The following is a 13,171-nucleotide window of genomic DNA, read 5'->3' as shown; positions in this document are numbered from 1 at the left end:
TTCGAGTTATATTTTTTTGTGTTTTTGAATGTTTTCTGCCAGCGAGGTTTCAAAACTTCATGTCTTTTTTTGTTGTAGGTATTTTGCAGTTTTTTTTCTGTGAAATGATTGTCTTAAATGTTGTTCAAATAAAAAAAAATCTCAGCTTCCTAAAATTAGTTAAAGCTACTCAAAAAAGGTTTTAAAGTTAGAAGTTTAGTTTTAGCTGAATTTGTCCAAACATTCGACTTCAATTTAAAAATACAAAAAGAAGTTTCCATACCTTCTGGCTAAGTTAAGAAGGGTTTTAAGCTACCAAAATCATAGAAAAAAATGATACTTAATTTAATTTGTCTTTTTTTGTTGTAATCGGCCTTTTAAGGAGAGGCTAAAAATCATTGAAGCATTAAAAATGGTATTTTTTCGACTTTTATTATTCTTATGGTAAATTAAACTTAATAATGTGATTTTAATTAATTTTAATACCCGTAAAATAAATGAAGCTGTAATCGGCCTTTTAATGTGGATAGGCAAAAAGTCATTGAAGCATTAAAACTGTTTTTTTTTTACTTTTATTATTCTTATGGTAAATTAAACTTAATAATGTGATTTTAATTAATTTTAATACCCGTAAAATAAATGAAGCTGTAATCGGCCTTTTAATGTGGATAGGCAAAAAGTCATTGAAGCATTAAAACTGTTTTTTTTTTACTTTTATTATTCTTATGGTAAATTAAACTTAATAATGTGATTTTAATTAATTTTAATACCCGTAAAATAAATGAAGCTGTAATCGGCCTTTAATGTGGATAGGCAAAAAGTCATTGAAGCATTAAAACTGTTTTTTTTTAACATTTATTTTTCTTATGGCAAATGAATTAATTTAGTTTTCTATCTATCCACTTTTTGTTATTATTATGTAAGGTAAGAATATCGTTAATACATTACTATAATTGTAATAAAATTATTAATTTAGCTAACATTAAAAAAAATCAACATACTTTCAAATTCCTTCTTCAGTTATCTAATAATTAAACCAAGCTAGTCTGTGGCAGGACTTGTGTTATGCTTGCAATTACAAGTAGAGTTATATATTGTCCAAATAAATAATTACCTGTAGCCTCCTCCACGTAAATAACATTCGGATCTAGTATGGCTTTGTTCAAGTCCACAACAGATTTGTGAGTGCAAACAACGGCTTTCGGAAAACCTGTTGTACCACTCGAGAAAGGCATTAAGGCTACATCTTTTGCACTCCGTTTCACGGCTTTCAAACAGTCCACGTCAACATTCAAGTCATTGGCGAACTCTGAGAATCTTATTGTTGTCTCTGGTAGCTCATCATTGTCTATTAGTATAACAGGTAGTTTCTTCTGCATAGAGTTCAGGGCCTCTGCGATGTTCGGATACGATAGCTTTGATGATACAATCGCTTTGCATTTTATCATTTCCAGGTAGCGTTGTAAGTCATCTGAAATTGTTAATTCATTATACAAGTTAGTGTGTAACAATACTAATATTATAAAGAGCAGTATTGGCTTATTGGCTTCAGCGTGCGACTCTCATCCCTGAGGTCGTAGGTTCGATCGGTTGTGCACCAATGGACTTTCTTTCTGTGTGCGCATTTAACATTCGTTCGAACGGTGCGGGAAAACATCGCGAGGAAAACGGCTTGCCTTAGACCCAAAAAGACGACGGCGTGTGATCTGACGTGGCCAATTAGATTGACAAATGATCGTGAAACAGATACAGAAATCAGATGCCCAGACCTATTACCCCATACCATTGATATATTTTTAAAATTTGTGAGGTTTTCGGGGTTAACCGATTTTGAAAATTCTGTACCGATAAAAAACCACGTTATTTGTGTCATAGGCTATATTATATTAACCCGAATGAACTTTGTTTGGCGGTAGCTGGATTTGCCGTGAAAAACGAAAACTTTTTTACGAATGCTGTAACAAAATTTGCTTATGGTTCTCTACTACGAGTTTTTTTTTATTAAATTATCTCTGAAACTAAGGACAAAGAAGAAAGTTATAGAACCATTTTTATGTATTTTATTATTTATTATTATTTAATATAAGATAATGTTTCCGTGAACATTACTTGTGCTATAAAATTATTATTCATAAATTTTATTATGACTTTAATTTTATGATAGTAATAAAAATACAATTTAAAATTAAGTATGAACTTCTATCAAAAAAATTTGGATATACATATATGAAACTTGGTGTTAGAAGTGGATCTTTTACTATGTAACAGTGACAGTTGACATGAATGGCATTTGACATTTCATTGTCATCGACTACAATAAGCGTTATGGCGGGAGATGTTTTAGTCTATATCTTTTTATATAGATGGCATCAAAATATAAAAAACAAACACAAATATGACTGACCCGGCAAACTTCGTACCACCTAACAGGCAAAGAACATCATGGTAAAGATTAGCTGAATTTAATTTATGCTTTTAAGAAAGTAATACAATGAATATAAAATAAATAAATTCACTACTATCACCGAATTGCAATACTCAACAATGTGCCTTGATATTTTGTATATTTAAGCAGATATATCTTCCTTATAGACTTTTCTTACAGATTAGAAAAATTTCTGAACTCACGCATAAATATTTGACAACCAATACATATCAATCCTTTTTTGTTGCTAGCATTGTATAATTTCTGATTTACGGATAAATGTTAAAAAAAACTCACGAGTGCTGTACGCAGGATTCATCATACTAATTATACACCCAGCTTCCAATATTCCTAGTGAAATACAGGGATATTCCGGAACATTCGGTAGTATTATGGCGACTGTGTCGTCATTCCTCAACTTCAATTTCGTCCGGAGCGACGCAGCAAAGTTTATCGACATACGATGTGTTTGTGCGTATGTATATCTGTGGCCTGTGGTTGCACACTCCTGAAAATATTAATGAATTCATAATAAAAAAGAGGATATTTTATTCTTAATTTCTTATTTATTTCTTAAAATGAATACACAGCTGAAGAAATGAATATTTTTCCGAATTATCAAATAAATATTCTAGTAAACAAACCTATTAATTTCAAGGTTCCAAGTACAAAAACTTAGAAGTAACTTTTTCTTCACATTTCTAAGTGTTATGGTTATCTATTTGAAATAATAATGTTTTTCTCAACGTATTATTTTAGTTTGATGGTTCATTATTGTAATTGTTAGTTTGTGATAAGATGAAAAAAACAATATATATATTTCCTTGATTTTATTTAAAAAAACAAGTGAACGAAACTTTTTCCCAAAAATCAATTCAAAATTATTAATTCAAAATTCTAGCGGCCAAATTTTGATTGGCAACTTGGTAGATATATATTATATATATCATCCTAATTATAAATATACATAAAAATTTGGTTTTTAGCAAATAACAGATGAACGCACTAATCCTGCAGCCGGATCTCGTACTATGTCTAATTTAAAAGTTAGAAATATTATTTCACTAATATCCATAGATTATCCCCTTAAAACTACAACTATATTACCTACTATAGATAATAAATATAAAAAGATTTTGTTTGGTTTAAACGGAATATGTTGACATGTAAATTTGGAAGTTTTTAGCCTAGAATTTCGAATTGCACCAACCAGCACCCCCCTTCTATATGCAAAATATTTTAATCATCAAATTAACAATTTCTAAAAACAACAAAATATAGTGAAGCATAAATCGGTTAAAGTAATGGTAAAATTAGCAAAACGCAACAACAAAAATGGTTGCACCATATAATTAATATGAACAAAAGCACCCGGAAAATGGTATATTTTTAATTTTACAATTGATCAGGTTTTAAAATCTTGTTTGTTACATACAATAATGTCAACAATGATGTTATCTTTTTAGAACAAACCACAAAGAAAATAAACCAAGACTTTGTTTTCCACTTTTACCACAAGTTAATTCAATATCAAAACTGAAAAATTGGGAAAGAATTTAAAACAAGACAAAAACAGCTGGGTATTAAATTATACTTCACATCACAAAATGATAAAAATTTGTTTAGCAATTAAGTGAAAGCAAGCTTTTTTATATAACATTTTCCTTTTCATTGAATTTTATGATTATATACTAAAAAAGCCGCAGCGACTAAATACCCCAAAAAACATGGTTTTTATAAAGAATTTACATTACTACTTCACAGCCAATTAAATTTTCAGATCACGGACTAGAAAATAATTATACATATATGCTGTCGTAACTTTACATATAATACTATGAAGCAACAAATATATAGACATATAAATCAGAATGCAGAATGTCACATATCTAATCACCAATAGAAAAGTAGAAAATGTACGGTTTGTTTAATTTAATTTAATTTCAATACATTACACAGAATTTTAAATCGATTTTTTTAATACCTAAAGGCAGCAAAATCACTTGGAGGTGTTCCAATCAAGGTCCCCCGAGACACCTACATAATCAGTATTATCAAATTCGGGCGACGTAATAATAAATCCAACCCTTAATTAAAAAATATCAAGTACTAAACAGTTTAATAATTGATTCTATAATACTTACTGTTAAAGTTTTGTCTGGCCATCTGTCCAAGTTTTGCCACACAAATTCATTAATTGTATGATTTGAATCTTCTAAATCCTTAAAAACTGATGTTAATATTTTTGAATCTGTGCTGTTTTGTAAAAAAGAAGTTTTATACACATTTCTTTTTTTTATTGCTTGGCTTAAAGCACGTCTTAATATTGAAGCCATAAGGTACTACGTTTTTTTTATATTTTTAAAATAAAATTAGAGACAATTTTTTAAAAGATTTGTCTTTCTCTTTTGTGAAGTGGTTTACAAAATATTTGTACACGAGTCTAGTAACGACGCACCTCTACCCATCTGCGTCCTACTGAGTAATAACGGTAAGCATGCAGAAACAATTATCTCATGATTGTAATTGGTTTTTTTTATAAGATATATGTAGTTAAAATTTTCAATTATGAACAATAAATAGCCAGTTTATAATTTAAATAATTAAAACTCCTTTATTTGTTTAAAAGGTACTACAAAGGTCATTCACGCATATTCTATTTATTTTTACTTGTAGATTGTCTTATCCCCACCTCGCTCGCGCACGCTCGGCGGCGCCTGGCTGGTTTAAAAAGAATTCGTTAGTGGGCAACTTTATTATGTTAATTTTGTGTCACGGTGCGCGCGCTTCGTAAAATTTCACTCTCATCAATTTTTCATAACGCGCCTAAATAAGTATAACTTCAAAAAATAAATATAAAGATTCAGAAAAAGAAAGAGTCAAAATTTGTCTTATATATATTTACTTAAAAATCAAGGACGTGTCATCAGCAAACAATACAATATCACATAATGTCTTTGCATAAGAAGGCAAATTGTTAATATATATAAGAAATAAAAATCGTCCCAAAATTGATCCTTGCGGGACTCCCAGTTTAATATGTGATCCCGAAGATTTAATCCCATTTATATCAACTTTAGGTCGACAACTTAGGTAAGAGGTTATTAAACTAAGAGCTACATTTTGTATACCATAGTGGTCAGTTTTGCAAAGCAGAGTCTCATGATCAACACAATCAAACGCCTTGGACAAATCACAGAAAACCTCCAGTACATTTTGTGTCTCATTTTGGAAGAGGCATAGCCAGACTTTCGTCGACTGAGCTGAGTCCATCATATCTATATTTAATTTCCTAATGTTAATCGTGCTCTATATGTTATAAAAATTTAGATTTCTTCGTGTAAATTCTATATATTTCCTGAAAATAAGGACGTAAGAGAAAAACAAACGAATAGTCAAGAATATATTTTCCTTTACAAAAATAAAAACATACAAATTCTTAATTAAAGCACCAATACTTAGTTTATCTTAGACTAGGCATTATTTTATAAGTTTTATAATTCTTGTTACAATTTTGTCTATGACATAAAATTCTCTAAAAATTTTCTCCGCAGATACAGAAATTGAAACTTTAAAAACTCCGATTTTGGAATGTATAAATACGATTTTCGATAACAAAAACAATAAGCCAATGGAACATTTTTAATAATAAACGGCACATAATATATGAGTCTTTCCTCCAACTTTGATTTCGTTCACCAATTATACACAAAACAGATATCAAAATTATATCACCTATACAGTGTATTATTATAGAATTATATTTAACAGATTATTAACATGATTTATAAATCGAAATACTTTAAAAAATGTGAATAACAAATGAATTAAACATATTATAACGTACTATAATATATAATAAGTCTTCTATATTTTTACTATATTTAAACACCTCTTTATCAAAACTTTTCCTGATTAATAGTGATTATATTTTTATAAATTGTAAATATATTATTTTTCTTATTTTTTGTATTGTGATTATTAAGAATAGGTTTTATTTTATTTTTTTGTATAACAAGCCTAAATTTTATCTGTATTTTTTATTACACATGCACAATACCCTTTATATTTATGTTTCCTTACTAGAGTTGCCTGTAAGAGATCGAAGAGCGATACGTGTTAATAAATATAATATAATCCTTGATTAGTTAATTATATCAAAGCGTATCAAATTATTTAAAAATTCCCATATTTTTTAGTATAATCATAATTAATAAGCTCATTCAATATCTTTTATTTTTTGCAACCGATTTAAAATATTGAAACTAACTGTAAAAAATACTTATTTCAAACAACTAACGGTTAGTCCATATGAAGCTGAATAAGCTGAAAGGTACGCCTATATATATACGCCTTAGGGTCCTTCAAGAGTCAATTCTTAAAAGGCCGGCAATGCACTGGCCTAGAGAGTATCTATTGGCGTATCACTTAACATCAGATGAGCTTCCTGATGTTTGCCCTGTACTATAATTGTAGCTTTAAACAATTGGTTCGCTAGTTCGTAAAAAAAATGTCTTTTGATACGTGGATGAAATGAGTTAATACGGCTCGTATGGTGATGAAGGTCTAATGTGCTGCAGAAGCGGGCTGTTCGGGGTATTTTGGCCCCAAGGCAGTAGGTACGGAATAATTTTAAAGATATAAATATTATGACACTATCTGGCAAATGGCACCAGTATAATACTAGAAACAGATCTAATCTAAGCATACGATCAACCAGGCTCCAGAAGATAAACCACTCCATGTATGGAAATTGTGTTCGTTTTTACAAAAAATTCCCGAGGGAAATTAGGGAATTATCACTAAATAAATTCAAAGCTCTCATTAAACGTAAATTAATCAATAAGGCTTTTTATATATTTGACGAATATTTTAATGCGTGGGATTTGTTCCAGTTCAAACAATTTGCATGACTCATTATTTGGCAATTAAAAAGAGTGGCGAAAAGTTTCTTGCCAGTTCTTCTTGCCCGCTCGCCCTTGACTTGCGAACTGGTAGTAAAAGTAAATTTAGAATTAATTTAGCTTCTTTTCCGACGTTCATAAGTGGAACAAGTACTGATGAATAAAGTTCTTTTGAGTTTGAAGAGATGATGATGAAGAGGGATCAACCCAAACCCTTCAGAACACTCTCCATAGTACACTTTGTTGAATACTTATATTAACAATACTTTTCCTTGATAACACGTCTTAAAACCTTACCAGCGGGGTTTTTAGGTATCTCAGTCACAAATTGAACCTCTTTAATTTTTTTAAACGCCACTACTTGTGTGTTCACGTATTCTAATAATTCCTTCGGGTCAATGGTCTGTTTGGCTTGTGGCACTACGAAGGCCTTTGGCGCCTCACCACTTATCGGGTCCTTTATACCTACGACGGCGCAGTCGAGGACTTTAGGGTGAGTACGGAGAATGGTCTCCAACTCTGCTGGCGGTACTTGGAATCCTTTCACCTTAAATATTTTTTTTTATTTAATAATGTCTAATTAAGAGTGAATTATTACTTTATTAAATTGTACTAATTAAAAATATTAACTTAATAAATCTTAATGAATGATTGAAAATGTTTTTTTTATTTTATTAAATAACTAGATGATTTATTAAATATACAGGTTTGACAGAATAGAACTTTTCGATCGAATAAAGAAACCAATCGAAAATTCGGAAATAACCGATTTACGTTAAGTTCAGAATAAGATATTATAAAACCAATTAAAAGTCTAAATATTTAAAAATCGAGCCCTCATTCTGAATTATTATGTATAATTAATGTGAATTATAGAAGCAAAACTTCGTGTCATAACAAAAATTATATTTAAGTTAATCTTACCTTAATAAGTTCTTTTAGCCGGTCAGTGATATACAAATACTTATTCTCATCGTATTTGCCGATATCACCGGTTTTTAACCAGCCATCTGATGTAAACACTTCCTTATTAGCTTCTTCGTTCTCATAGTACCCGCTCATGAGCAGCGGGCCACGGACCAAAATCTCACCTTCCTAGAGATAATATTTACAATAATTTAATTAAATAAATAAAATAAATAAATAAATTAATTAAGAGATACTCTCCAAAATTGTTCGGACATAATTTTTTGATAAAATCAAAAGAAAAATCTTTTTTTTATGTAATAGAGCATTAAGCAAAAAGAATAGGGCATTAAGCAAAAAACAATTTTTTTTCACTTTTTTACTTATAACTTTTGAATTTTGGCTTTATGATAAAAAGTCACATGGATATAATTGTAGGCAAAGCGATTTGCTACAAAATATGTATTAAAATTTTTGAAGTTATACTTCTTTAGGCGCGTGAAATTTTACGATGCGTGTGCACCGTTACACAAAATTAACAGAATGAAGTTAGTTCTAGGTGGCATGAAAATCGATAACAACTATGTTCAAATTGTATATTCTAGTATTTTTATATTTAAAACGCGTGTTTCGTAACAGTACAATTAAACAGTGTGAATAAATAAATATTATTTTGGTGTTTTTTATTTAATCAATTTCATATACGACGGTGATAGTATTTACTAATAATAATTTTATTGATTAATTTTAATATTTATCGTTAATCACTACTGCATTTTAGTTATTTTTTTTCCATACGCCAAAGAAGTATAACTTCTAACGCGTGTACATAAGCACACACACTCTTTTTTTTCAATTTCGAAGATAGCATTTGTTACAGATATATACACAGAACATAGTTTAGTTCTCACCTGTCCTGGCCCAAGCGCCTCCTGGGTTTCGAGATCAGAAATTTTAATCTGACAGTTCCCAAATACATGTCCAACAGCGTCATAATTCGTGTCATCATTGCGTCCAATTGCTATGCCACCGTTGGTCTCAGTCAGACCGTAGCCTTGACGGAATTTGATGTTCCTCTGTTGACGAAATTACCTGATTTTAGCGAATGCATACGGTATATGGGGAGGACGGAATAACAAGAGAGAATGGGAAAGGATTAAAGTGTCAAGTATATCTATAATTTCTTAATATGTCATGTGGAACATGGTGTTATGGTTGCAGCTTCTTACAAACGTTGTGTAAAAAAATGATGATTAAAGAGTGGCGGAGAGTTTATTGCCAGTTCTTCTCTTCCGTTCTACGCCCTTGATTTGAGAACTGGCAGTAAATGTAAATTAGAAGCATTAATATGTATTTCTTTACTGACGAGTCATAAGTGCACATTATGTTACCTATATGATTAAATGATTTTTGAAGTGAAACTTCTTGAGAATCGTTGTGATTTCAAACCGGATGCAACGGAAAAAGCGACAGTAAAAAGAGACAGACACATAAATTAATAGGATTTGGCGTGGGAGAAAGTGAGATAGGAGGCATTATACAGTGTATAAACTTTAAATTAGTGTGTATTTGATCATTTTCTGAAATAAAAAAAACAGATGTGCAAAAAATTAAATAAGTAAGTCAAGTAAGTAGTTCAATTATAAAATTAGATGAAATTTATCAATTTTATTTACATAATACCATTAATTATAGAAACTTTTTGAAGTGACAACTTCTTACTACCTTAATTTAAAATTTTCTTAATTTAAAGTTTATACACTGTATAATGCTTCCTATCTCATTTTCTCCCACGTTGGACTTGTGAATTTATTTCAAACTTTGATTATATTAGTTTTTACCAAATAAAGATTGATATTAAAGTTATAAATTAAAATTAAACATTAAAAAAATGTTTTTTTTTAAAGAAAAGATCCTACATTTAGATAGAGAAAAAGTCTAATTTACATATTTTAATTATAAAAACTTTGTTTTTGAAGGTTTCACTTCTACCACGTGTGAATTGGACACATGATTTTATTTTTTACTTTACTTTACTTTATCTGAGAACCCCTGACACCTTTAAAGCGACCCAAATATCACAGGACAGACGCCCAAGGAGGGGAGGGGAGCTCCAAGGCGTCTTTCCTGACATATTTATCTATACAAGTTTTCACCATCCATTGGCAAGAAGCATCATCGAAGACCCTCTTGTCTTTGTGGCTATTCTGTTTGGGTTGGGCCAGCAGAGTTAGTAATTTTTTTTATATAATAGGGGGCAAACGAGCTTGCGGGACGACCAAAAAGGGCAGTCCACGCTGCCTATAGACACCCATTTTTAGTGGGTAAAATGTATAGTATAGTTAAAATTTCGATGTCTGACCATTTGTATGAATTAAGCCAAGGCCTTAAGAATTAGGCCAACTTAAGTTTTGTATGTTGAAACAGCTTTGGAAATTACTTTGCAATTAATTACAACAAAATTAGCTAAGTCAAACTTTGAAGGTAGATATGGAGCAGACGTTTCTAGAAGTTTTAAGGACTACCTTCATTCATAACATTTTTATATATTTACTTTGCTTAACGTCAAAATAGATTTTCTTGTAACATTTTTTCATTTATGCTCCTATTAGGACCTATCTTAATATATATAAATCATCGGCTGAACCGATTTTGATGATATTTTTGTGGGTGTTCAATGGTTTATATTTACAATTAGATAAGTTTTCTATCTTTCTATATTAACAAAAAGGCTTACGTTTTTCTTTAGAAGAGCTTCAGCGTCGCTTTTGGCTAAAGAGGCCGCTCCACACACGATACCTTTGAGCGATTGGAGATGGGCGGACGTCACTGCCGGATGTTTTGCCAAAAATATAACTGAAACACGTTTGAGGTGTAAACAATAAATGTAAAAAAGATACAACTCCAAATACCTGTCAATATTATATCACCTCTATAAATTCGCGGATACCCATTTTAGACAAATTTAATGAAACTTTTATTTTATTGGACATACCTAATATAAATATGCGAAATTCAAATATTATACAATTATCCTTTTTTAAATAACTTTAAAACAAAGAGTAACAAAGTGCGATTTTTTTTGTTTATAATAATCAAGTACACTTATGAACGTCAACAGAAAAGATGTTCAATTAATTCTAAATTTACATTTACCAGTTCGCAAGTCAAGGGCGAAGAGCGGGCAAGAAAAACTGGCAAGAAACTCTACGCCACTCTTTTTAATCGCCAAGTTATGCGTCTTACAAATAGTTTGAACTGGAGTAAATCAATCCCAAGGATTAGGATCATTAAAATATTCGTCACATTTATATAAAGCTTTATTGTTTAATTTACGTTTAACGAGAGTTTTGAATTTATTAAGTAATAACTCTAATTTCACTTGGGAGTTGTAAAAATAAATACATATTGTTCCCGATAATATGAAACCACCACTATGTACAAATATAATCTTAAAATATATAAATTACGTGTCACGTTGTTTGTCCGCTATGGACTCCTAAACTACCGAAGCGATATCAATCAAATTTGCACACCATGTGTAGTTTGATCCAACTTAAAAGATAGGATAGCTTACATCTCAATTTACACCCGCAATATTATTTTATTGCAAATTATTTGTTAATCATTTGATAGTCACAATTCTAACAGATGGCGTTGTGTCGAAAGTACCAACGTTTCACATAAGCTACAATTTAATGGCATCACAACTAAAAAAGCATGGTGGTCCCCATGACTGGTGTTCTCCTTCCGTTTCCCTTGAATAGTTTACTACTATGTAATATAACAAAAACCTTAGCCATAGCAACGCTTGGCCGGTCTGCTAGTAATACTATGTATTTCGGACTTTGTAATAGACATTAAAAAAACTTACTCATAGGTGGAACAGCGTACATATGTTGAGTCCTATGTCGGACCAGGGTCTCGAGAAAGACTTCAGGCTTGAACTGACTTATTGTTACCAGTTTAACACCCACACACATCAAATTCATCATAAGCACGTTGAAACCAAATATGTGAAAAAATGGCAACACTCCCGGCATCACTGATTGATAATTCGCTGAAATTAATAATCAATTCTGGAACCCACTCATAGAATACAATTTTGATACTATATGACCATATTATATATATTTAAATACTACATTGTTAAACAAAATATATGAAACAGAAAACATAAGTCAATTAATCTATATATATATAAAAATGAAACCCGTTTTTCGTTGTCACGAAACATGAAAACGGCTTGACCGATTTGTCTGATTCTTTTTTTATAATAGTCCTTGAAGTAAGAGAGTGGTTCTTACGGAGAGAAAAATTAAAAAAAAAATGAGTGAAAAAGTCTAAAAACAACACTTTTCTATATTCCCATACAAAATATTCGTAATTATAATATTTAAAGGCAATTTGAACTTTAATACCATATCATAAAGTTCAAGTATTAGTGGAGGGGTTCCGGGAAGGTAAATTCTTATTTTTTGACAATGTATTTGTTGTATTATCAACTTTCTTTTTTTTATCTTACTAGCTAGACCGGTGTCCCGAATAGCAGAATAAGTATAAAAAAAAATAAAGAATCGACTGTTAGGCGGTACGATGTTCGCCAGGCCAGCTAGTAGATAATAAAAGAAAACTAAAACGAAACAAACAACTTAATATTTTAATGAGAAAACTAAATTGTTACTACTGCTAAATAAAGTCAACTTTACCGCTTCTTATATTATTTCCTTTCACTCTCTTTGGCAAGGTGGAAAATGCAATATTCATAAATTATTGTAGTTAGCTAAAACCCGAACCATTGGCTAACTACGCAGATAGTTCGTGTTCGTACGAGGCACATGGAACAATTGTATAGGGAATTTTAATAATAATAGAAACTTTTTATGACAAAATTCCATATATCGCTAGTCCCCACACTAGGGAGTCCCTGTGTTGTGGGTCACTAGATAACAATTAT

General features: G+C 30.6%; 1 protein-coding gene across 2 annotated transcripts in view; it reads right to left on the bottom strand.

The window, feature by feature from the left end:
- Positions 1 to 13,171, bottom strand: part of LOC125060412 (4-coumarate--CoA ligase 2-like) — a 36,913-nt gene that overhangs the window by 8,161 nt on the left and 15,581 nt on the right. The window contains exons 4-9 of one of the 2 annotated variants that reach the window (XM_047665311.1): positions 12,089 to 12,274; positions 10,952 to 11,070; positions 9,126 to 9,290; positions 8,233 to 8,403; positions 2,702 to 2,912; positions 1,094 to 1,450 (exon numbers count right to left, since the gene is read on the bottom strand). In XM_047665311.1, the coding sequence (XP_047521267.1) occupies positions 1,094 to 1,450; positions 2,702 to 2,912; positions 8,233 to 8,403; positions 9,126 to 9,290; positions 10,952 to 11,070; positions 12,089 to 12,274 (1,209 nt within the window). Of the gene's footprint in view, positions 1 to 1,093; positions 1,451 to 2,701; positions 2,913 to 4,548; positions 4,879 to 8,232; positions 8,404 to 9,125; positions 9,291 to 10,951; positions 11,071 to 12,088; positions 12,275 to 13,171 lie in introns of those variants that run through there. The other variant, XM_047665312.1, reaches the window with a different exon arrangement.

This window comes from Pieris napi, chromosome 21, assembly GCF_905475465.1.
Source record: "Pieris napi chromosome 21, ilPieNapi1.2, whole genome shotgun sequence".
Taxonomy (NCBI): Eukaryota; Metazoa; Arthropoda; class Insecta; order Lepidoptera; family Pieridae; genus Pieris; species Pieris napi.
The sequence above is the reverse complement of the archived record's forward strand: the minus strand, read 5'-3'. Positions and strand labels throughout refer to the sequence as shown.